Source organism: Boleophthalmus pectinirostris, unplaced genomic scaffold (genome assembly GCF_026225935.1).
Source record: "Boleophthalmus pectinirostris isolate CB_2022bp ecotype Guang Dong unplaced genomic scaffold, ASM2622593v1 HiC_scaffold_15, whole genome shotgun sequence".
Lineage (NCBI taxonomy): Eukaryota > Metazoa > Chordata > Actinopteri > Gobiiformes > Gobiidae > Boleophthalmus > Boleophthalmus pectinirostris.
The window spans coordinates 9840732-9850582 of NW_026571070.1; the positions used below are offsets into that span (position 1 = coordinate 9840732).

The window sequence follows — 9851 nt, forward strand, 5'->3', positions numbered from 1 at the left end:
ATGCAATCAATCAAAAACACAATGTAAATTTAATAAATACAAGCTAGATATGATTAATGCCATGCTGTGGAACATTCCAGGCTAAGCAGTAACAGCTTGACGGTAGAAAGCCGATGGTGGTTCCCTCACCAGAAAAGTTACTTAAAAAGTGGTGCCTGTTGTGTTATTTTGACCGAAAATGGTCAAAATAAACTGACTTTTCTAAAACTTAACGACGTCTCTCTGAAGTTAATGTCGAGGTTAAGAGGTGACACTAAACACATACTGTAACATAAATCTGTTTTACTTTTGCTCAAGTTTTCTATCTCAGACATCTTTGGGTCTTGACTTATTTTTATAGGACATTTTTTAGATTCCAGGCGGTTAACTAAAATGTTATAAACCTAAAAGTGCACTTCATTTTACACAATAAAACCTAAATTTCTAGCTTTTCATGAACTAAACTCAACTAAATCATGGGTTTCAGCTATTTCGCATTCAGAAGATATTATAATTTGTTAATTGCTATGGCAAGAGTCCTAATTTTGATCATTCTGAAACCCATGGATAGGTTGAAAAGAGTTAAGACACTGGATAAAAGTGAATCAAAGTGGCTTACCCCGATTTTTTTTATGTAATACAGCAAAAATTTTCTTGCCTCAGCACGGACATAGTGTTTTCATCATCTGTGGATAAGATAAACGCACAGTTAGCATGTTTAAACTCCGCTCTACTGTAGTCTCTAAAGGCTGTGAAAAGTGCTTATAAACTCATTGTGGTGAATAATTAGGATGCTCTGAATGCATAAAGTAAGAGAGGAATAACTTTGGACAACTGCAAACTGTTGAAAATGAACCAGGTCTGTTTTTCACTATCTTAAGACCGTAAAAAATCAGGTACAGCACATTTAAGGTTCAGGATATTGCAAAATTTGTTGAATTATTTTGACATCCTCTTCACGCAATAATCTCCTATGACCCCAAACTTTAACCTTTTATGATTTTCTGTTTTGTTGTCACTGTTTATTTCTTCAGCAGCACTTCCCCAGTTTGTCAAAGAGCCTAAAACGTGTGAGGTACTTTTACCTGCTGTGCAAACTTAATAACATACCATAGATCTGTGTCTCTGTCCTCTCTCCTCTTCCTGTCGTTTTGATATTCAATATGTCTGACTCATGGTGTTCTACGCAGTGTGCACTTTACCATCGGAGCTGCAGTCTTTTCTTCAGTGTATTTGCCTCTGAATGTTGCATGTATGTCTTGTGAAAAAGTATTTCTTCCTGAAGTTCAGTAGAGTTTGACAGCGATAAAAGAAGATAGGCCACAATATGATGCATATCTCGATACATAGGCCACAATATGATACATATCTCGATGCAGTGCAGTTTCGGTTCAATACAATACAATATATTTCAAATCGATTCGATACGGTTCAATAAAAAATTAACGCTATATCATGGGTGTGATGCAAAAAATCTTTGTTAAACCACTTCTAGTGCAAAGTTAAACATTTTAATCATCAAAACAGTGAATATGTCAAATGTGTTCCACTAAACAAGCAAAAAAAACGCAGCTCTGTCACAAAATTATTGTAAAATATATCAAGAACATAAAGAAAAATCCTGCACACGGTCTTACTTGCAAAATGTAAGATTTACTACACGGTTTGTCCTAATAAATCTCAAGTAAAACGGTGTGCGGGATTATTCTTTATGTTCTTGGGCTGCTCCCTTTCCTCCAACACACCCGTCTCAAGTAACTGATGTGCAAAGTTCTCATTCTTTTGTAAAATATACCAAAAAATATACGATATATTGATACAGTAGCCCACGATATCAATACTGTATCATCACATTAAACAATACAATATATATCGATATTTCAATATTTTTGCTCACCCCTAATCACAATGTCGAATTACAAGTCTCTTTGCTTAAATTAATAGTTATAGTGCAGCAATATAGCTAAAAAAAACACAAAAGGAACTACATAGACCATGATCCTTTGCTCCGTTTCTGTTCCGACTACAAGTACATGAAGAAATAACTGTTATAAGCACTTTTAAATCTTAATTCTTTGGATTGTCACAGAACTAAAGTCGTGTCAAGGCATTTTAAAAGGAAAAGGCATCCACAAAATTTGGTAATAAATATGGTACCGTGAGATGTATATCGTGAAAATATCGTACTGAGAGATTTGGATATCGTTACATCACCAGTAAAAGATACAGTAATCGGTACAGATCAACGGATATGTTTTTTATTTTCATGGCTGATATCAATTGTTTAGAATCCAGATAAACCGATATCTGATCATCTCTGACGATATTTTCTGAGCCAATATGCAGGGCCAAGTTTGATTATTTTTCCCCATATTCTGTCATTTCAGTTCACTACAAACTCACTCTAGTCTAGACGATGAATGAATTGGTTTTGTATCTAAATGATTTTTTTTTTCTTGAAGCTTAAAAAATAAAGTATAAAAAAAAAAAAAAAAAAAAAACTCACTCTAGATGCGCTAAACATCTGTAACTTTTCACTTAGAGGGTTTTTCACTTGTGTTTCTGATGTTTTGGAGTCTTGGTCACAGAGTGAACCATCCTCTATCTGCATCTGTGATCAATCTTTGTGACGAATAGAAAACACAAGCTCTCCTCAGAAGAGCTCCACCGTGACCTAGACACACTCTCACAGATTCCCTTTGATTTCCAGACTTTTATAAAACCAGAAACAGCGATAGCATTTAGATATACCCTCAGCCTAACCTGTACAGATATGGAGATGATGTCACACAGAGCAGGAGTCTGACATTCGCTCAGAAACAAACTTTAACTGATCATGAGCACCATCGGAGTGTGTGTCTGTGAGCTGTTGTACGATTTAAACTCCTCAGGTCTTGTAGTGTGACAATTTTATAAGATGAAAAAAATTCAATAAATGCAGTGGCCACAGCAGCTTAAGACCAAATTTGGGAACAAAACAAATGAACACAATTGCAGCACCTATAGATCTTTGATGTTTCAAGATTCTCAAGAAGACTAAAGTGTTTTTGATATGTCCAAAATTCCAAACTGTTCCTTTAAATTACTTCACTTTAGAACTACTATTAACATTTATTTTGATATTTTACTGATTATTAGGGCTCCAGTGTGCAAGACCTGTCCCACCGATCACTTAGTTGACTAAAAATGTCTCAAAACTATTACATATCTGTGTGTATCGGTTTTCTGGTGTCTGGCTTTTATATTTAACATCTTGTGCTGCATCTATTGATAAGAATGTCTGTGTGAATTTCTGAATGTCTTTGTATGCTGGATCTGCTCTGTCTCTGTTTGTCCTGTCTAACCATGCAAACTTAAAGGTGCACTACGTAACTTTCCAAAAGGAGGGTCTGCCACCTGCTTGTCTCCATGGAGATATAGTTATTGCTGTGTCCGGAATGTTCCACAGGATTGAATTAAACGTAAAAATCTTGTAATTACAGTTTTATTTGCTAAAATGATCTTCAAAAACATGCATTCTCACTGTGAACGGAAATGCCTCTTCGCAGATCTGACCTGACACCATCACCTGGTTGTCTTCATGGAGGCAGACAGGTTTAATGCCATACTGTGGAACATTTTAGACTAGTAGTTTCCAACGTTTTCTGTATCTGTTTAATGTAATGTAGTTCAATTATTATGAAACGTTCTTACTTAATTTTCTTATTACTTTAAAATCTAAAACCATTCCTGCGATCCATGAAAAGCGATAACATCTCCATGGAGACAAGCAGGGTTGGACCCTCCCCCAGAAAAGTTCCGTAGTGCACCTTTAAGACTCATTTATATTCCTTTTGGTCACTCTGTATTTTACGCTGCACTTGATTCATTCATTCTACCTGTACCTCATGAAATACACTATAACACCCTCTAATACCATGTAATAACACTTAACTACAATGTAATTAACATGTAATAACACAGTGAAGTGTAAAATACAGTGTGACCTGGTACATATTTAGAGGTGTGTTCTTTTGCAAGTGTAGTTATTGTCACTAAGTGAATATTTCCAGTTGTTTTATTTGTGAATGTCTGAATCTCTTCTCTCTCTCCCTTCTCCCCCTACCCCCATTCTTCTTTCCCTCCTTTCCTTCCTATCCACTCCTTCCTCTATTTCTTTCTCTCTCTCTCTCCCTTTTGGGGCTCCTTCTGTCTTATCTACCCCGTGCCCTCTCTCTCTCTCTTTCTCCTCCTCTCTTTTTTCTGCCCCTCTCTCATGTTTCCCTTATCTTCAATCTTCCTTCCTCTTTTTCTCTTCCTCCCACATCCCTCCTTTCCTTCTCTCCTTCTCCCTCACTCTACCCTTGTTCATTTATCCCTTTCTCTCCCCTATACACCCCCTCTCTTTCTGTCTCTCCCTCTCTTACCCTCTCTCTCTCCATCCACCCCCTTTCCCTCTCTCCCTCTCTCTACTCTCCTTCTCTCTTTCCCTCTCCAACTCCCTTTTCTCTTTCCAACCATTCCTTCCCCTCTCTTTCACTCTCTCCCTCCCTCTCTACTCTCCATCTCTTCTATCTCTCTCTCTCTTTCTATCTCCCCCTCTCTCTCCCATCCTCCCTCTTTGTCCCTCTTTCTCCCCTCTGTGCCTCTTTCTCCCCCTCCTTCTCTCTCAATTTCTTCCCTCTTCTCTTTCTCTCCCTCCTTCCCCTCGCTCCTTCTCTATCTTTCTCCCTGTCTCTCTCCCTCCCCCTCCTGTTCTCTCCCTCTGTCTCCAACCCTCCCTTTTTCTCCCTCTCTCTCCCTCTCTTTCCCTCTCTCTGCGTTCATCTCTGCTCCCTCATTCCCTCTCTCTCCTTCTTCCCCTCTATCTCTCCTTCTCTTTCTATCTCCTCCTCTTTCGCATTCTCCCTCTCGCTCTATCCCTCTTCCCCTCCCCTCTCTCTCTCCCTTTCTCCCTTTTTCTCTCACTTTCTCTCTCACTCTTTCCCTCTCTCTCCCTCTCTTCTCTCCCTCCAGATCCACAGCTGCAGTGATCCGTTCTTCGTGTTGGTGCGCTCCTGCTCTCAGCACGTCTCCTCCCGTCATCGAAGTGACGCAGCTCGACCATCACCCGCAGAACAACTCGACCTGAAACCTTCAAATGCTAAATATTTTCAAAGTTTATCCCAACTCATATTTTATTTTCCACTTAAAACTGAGCGACAAGGAACAGGAATATTAACTGTACCTTAATTAACCTTAATAAAGCATGAAGAAACACTTAATTCATAGTGAACAAATAGTTTATTAGGAATGATTCATGCTTTATTAAGGCTAATTACAGTCTAGTTATTATGAAGTGTTACCAAACTTCTATGCGTTTGGGATCAGCCTCGAAATGGTAACTTTAAAGCCATACTGCGGAACATTTCACCCAATAAATAGATAATAAAACTTGTCAATCTTGTTTCAATAACCCACTTAAAAAATCAGTGAGTTTCATTGCGTTTGTAAAAAAAAACACTTTCGGAGTGAATATGTTTCGCTCTCGGACGTTTCAGTGTGGTGTGGTGAAAAGTTAAGGACCATTACCATAGCAATTAACAATTCAAAAGAAAATATTGTATATATTTTGAATGGATAAAAGTTCTCAAAATGTCGCCTATAAAGGGAATAGAGGGTGGATCGGGTAGAATTTTTCTGTCCGAGCCTGGCGCGCATCTGACAGAGCAGTGATTGCACCCTACCCGAGCTCGACCCGGCATTACGATATTTGTGTCCGAACCCGACGCAGTAAAAATCACACTATTTTCAGAGGCCTGCTATGCCACACGTAGGATACTGTTTGCGTGGCCTCTAACGGACACAGAGACGCAAGATACAAACTCAGGATATAGCGAAAATAATGAGAAGACTTTATTACTCACCTCTCGTAAAGTGGTAAAGTGCATAGAAATTGTCCTCTGCAAATAATGACCCCAGTCCTCAAAAACTCGCTGTTCATCCAGTTTGAGTTGTTCTTTAAAAGTAAAAAGGCAAGAGTAGTTCCTCATGTGTTTGTTTCCATCCACACAGCGCATGGATTGAGGTGAAGCTGCAGTTTAGCAATAGTGACCCTATTTCCCGTGCACTTTATCACCCTTTTTATGCTTTAAAAATCACGTATCTGAAATTTTGCACCACATTTCACAAATAATAATGACTCAGAGCACTGCACAGACTTCGGTTAGGTTTCCACGCTCTAAAAGGGAAGTAGAATAGTGTTACTTTTGTATATAGATGAGCAGTGCCGGCGTGTTTGTTTACATATCAGAGAATGTTCCGCAGTACGGCTTTAACCCTGGTTCTGATTAAAAATACAGATAATACAGATTGGATCACAGGTTCTTGCTTAAGGGACTTTATTATTAAGATTTTTGGCTGCTCCTCTTTTCACCTGTGACACTGTGATCCCAGCTCACTTTTTCAGAACAGCTTTTGTTGACTCTGGCTCGACCGACTCTGAAACTATCGTCCTTCTGCGGCGTCCATGTTTTTGCTTCTTACCGCTTTATTGTAACCGTAGTTTCACCTTCACATTTTGGAGGAGGATCTAAGCCAGGAACGAGGATCCTCCACACTACTGCTTGTTTGACTTAAAGGCTTATTCCCAATTATACAAAACTCCAAAGGATATTTGATCAGGAAAACAAAATACTGCAAGACGAGACTACTACAGTGCTTCTGACGTAGATTTTTTGCAATTGGGATGTCCTGGTGTGATTAAAAATGATGAAATTTCGATCTTTTCGACTAAAACTTGCAAGATGGAGACAATCAAAATCAAAAATGAACCACTTTTCAAAACCAGACGACACCCGATGTGACTACTGCTGCTATATTTGACTCATGAAATCAGCCGATATATTGCAATAATAGGCTGTGTTTAGATTTTGTGTTAAAATACAATGCAATAAATGTAATACAGTTAAACGTGCGCTATGTAATATTTCTGGTGGAGGGTATGTCACCTGCCTGAAATGTTAAGATTATCTTGCATTTTTACAACAACAGGAGATTTTATTGAGAAAAAAATATCTTTACAAAGACACATTCTTACTGTAAGTTGGGTCTCTTCTCTGCAGATCTGACCTTTAACTTGCCCTTCACCAGAAAAGTTACACAGTGCGTCTTTAAGCCACGCTTTTTGTTTCATCGCTGTTTTGGTAATTTTTATATTATCAAAAGAGTAGTCGTAGTAGAAGTTGTTGGCAAAATGCTGTTTTTAGCCAGTTAATCAATCATGTATCTTTGAATATACATTTTATAACACTAATCCTAGTTGACCACTCAATGTTTATTTCACAAACGCTTTAATAATTATAATAATGATACCTGAAAACCACTTCTGTCACTTCCGGGTCCAACCAGAAACAACACCGCTAATTTCAAGTTTTGTATTTATTTTTTATTCATCAAACAAAAAGCCATTACCATTCAAAAGCGTATATTTAATCACAAATTGTATCAAATGTGTAAATAGTGTAGTAATAATATCATAACATAGGATTATAAGTGTGTATATCTCACTAACTGCCGGTCATTGCTAACGCTAACTTAGCTTAGCCTAGCCTAGCCTAGCTTCTAACCTCAACCTCTTTCTTTCTGTCTTTCCGTCACATTGAGGGTGACCAGATGTTCCTATTTACCAGAGACAGCCCCAGTTTTGAGCCCTGTGTCCCCTGTCTCAGCAGATTTACTCAAAACTAGTGATTTGTCCCAGTTTTATACAAGAAATGTCCCAGGTGTCTCTATTTTTGACCAATAGACGCATCAAGAATTTCAGACTTCCGGTCACTGCGCAATTAATACTGGGAAGGATTTTCTGAAAAAGTGAGCATTAAACCAACATGTTTGATTTCACAGTGGGATGCGTCTATTGTCAAAGCCGATCTTTTCAAGTCTTTTGAACCATATCACTTTTGTTTCTGGTTCTGATATTGTCATATTTTAGTTTTGGGATTTGGTTGTCCTAACAGAGGCAAATGGCTCGAGAAATTTAGTTTGCGAACTTCATAGATGCAAAAGGGAATCAGGTCTGTATGACTGCAAACCTCCATTCAAACTGTTTCTCTTCCCAACGGAATTGAAAAAATTTTGCAGCGAACATTTTGTATGTGGAGCACCATCAAAGTAAAATCCCGTTTGTTAAGCGAGAGGTACAGAAGACAAACAGGCTGAGTTTGCACTTTCTTGTTCTTGTGGTTTTACAGCAACATCACGTCTCGGTCTCTTTGCAGTGGAAGGTGTTTCTTAGTGAACATTTGGTGCCTTTCACTTTGGTGTTGACTTTTTAAATTCGTAACCAAGGTTGAGCGAGGGATCAGGATTTTACTTTGATGGTGCTCCACATGTAAAATGTTCGCTGCAAACTGGGAATGATTTAGGCAGTCAAAGATTACCTTTTTGGTCCTTCCTGTGGATCAGTCCTGCCCATCGCCTTCGCCTTTCACTATTTTTCAATTCCGTTGGGAAGGGAAACAGTTTGAACAGAGGTTTGCAGTCACACAGATCTGATTCCCTTTTGCATTTATGAAGTTGACAAACAAATTTCTCGAGGTGTTTTCCGCTGTTAAGACATCCAACAACCAGACAATTAGGATGTCCGAATCCCAAAACTAAAATATGACAATATCAGAACCAGAAGCAAAAGCGATATGGTTCAAAAGACTTGAAAAGATCGGCTTTGTCAATAGTCGCATCCCACTGTGAAATCAAACATGGTGGTTTGATGCTCACTTTTTCGGGAAATCCTTCCCAGTATGCATTGCGCAGTGACGGGAACTCCGAGATTCTTGATGCGTCTATTTGATCTAAACCAGGGCTAATGCTGCTTTCTATTGATGTCAGTAGTCTATAAATCCGAGCCAGTTCTCCCGACATCCGTTGTAAATGCGTTCCATTGCAACAGTTGGGGAAAATGTGGATGCCAGAGAAGGTTTAATGTAACGTCAGGTATCGCTATCTCTGGCTAATAAATAATAAATACTGTCTGTCTGTTAGGTAACGTTAGCTGTCAGCGACTCAGTTATGGCAATTTGACGATTACATATTCAGAAAAAAACCTTCTGTCTATTGTCAGATGATGTGAAAGAAAGTCTAAATGTCACTACAGAGTTTTAAGAAGACACTTTCTCTACATATACACAACTTAACACATCAAAATGACGAAAAGACAGTTCTTCTCGTTTACTGCGTGCGCTGACATTGTGCGCTGTGACGTAAATCCCAACCAAATTAGCTGGAGTTTGTGTTTCAGAACCCCGATATGATTGCCAGTACCATTGCGTTTTACATTCTCGAGGTGGAGGTCGTTTTTACCCAAGTCTCGAGCGCAATAGAATGCAGCATAAAGTAAGATTAAACCAGGACTAAAACTGGACTATCCCAATTTTTGTCTAATCCATCGGTGGGCAAACTACGGACCGGGGACCATACGCGGCCCTTTAATCTTTTTAATCTGACCTGCTGAACTTGAATAATAATTTAATAATTTTCAGTGTTTTAAATGTCATTTCTATAAATAGTAAATACCATGGGACTTGAAAGACAGATATTTTGTTGTAATGCTTTGTAATGATGTTCAATTATGGGATGTTTCAATGAGATGAGATATGTTTTTTACATATCACATGTTATTTTTTTCTCTCATGAGGTGGATTACCAAAAAAAATTCCATCCATCTGCTCCTGGTCTGGCCCTTCTGTCAAATTTTAGAACCCACGTGCCGAAAAGTTTGCCCACCCCTGGTCTAATCTGATCCCCACCAACACTAAAGAGGAGCATACATTGTCATTTGTTTAGCCAAAAAACAGAAAACCGTGTTCGCAGTGACCATAAAGCAAAAAAAATACAGCAACAGAAGTCCCTCAGAT

At 38.6% G+C, this 9851-nt stretch overlaps 1 protein-coding gene across 1 annotated transcript in view; it reads left to right on the forward strand.

Annotated features, from left to right (window-relative positions):
* snx16 (sorting nexin 16) overlaps positions 1–5395 on the forward strand; it is a 29393-nt gene extending 23998 nt beyond the window's left edge. The window contains exon 10 of the mRNA XM_020923176.2: positions 4975–5395. Coding sequence (XP_020778835.1) covers positions 4975–5089 — 115 coding nt within the window. The 3' untranslated portion in view covers positions 5090–5395. The remainder of the gene's footprint in view (positions 1–4974) is intronic.
* Positions 5396–9851: the final 4456 nt, after the last annotated feature.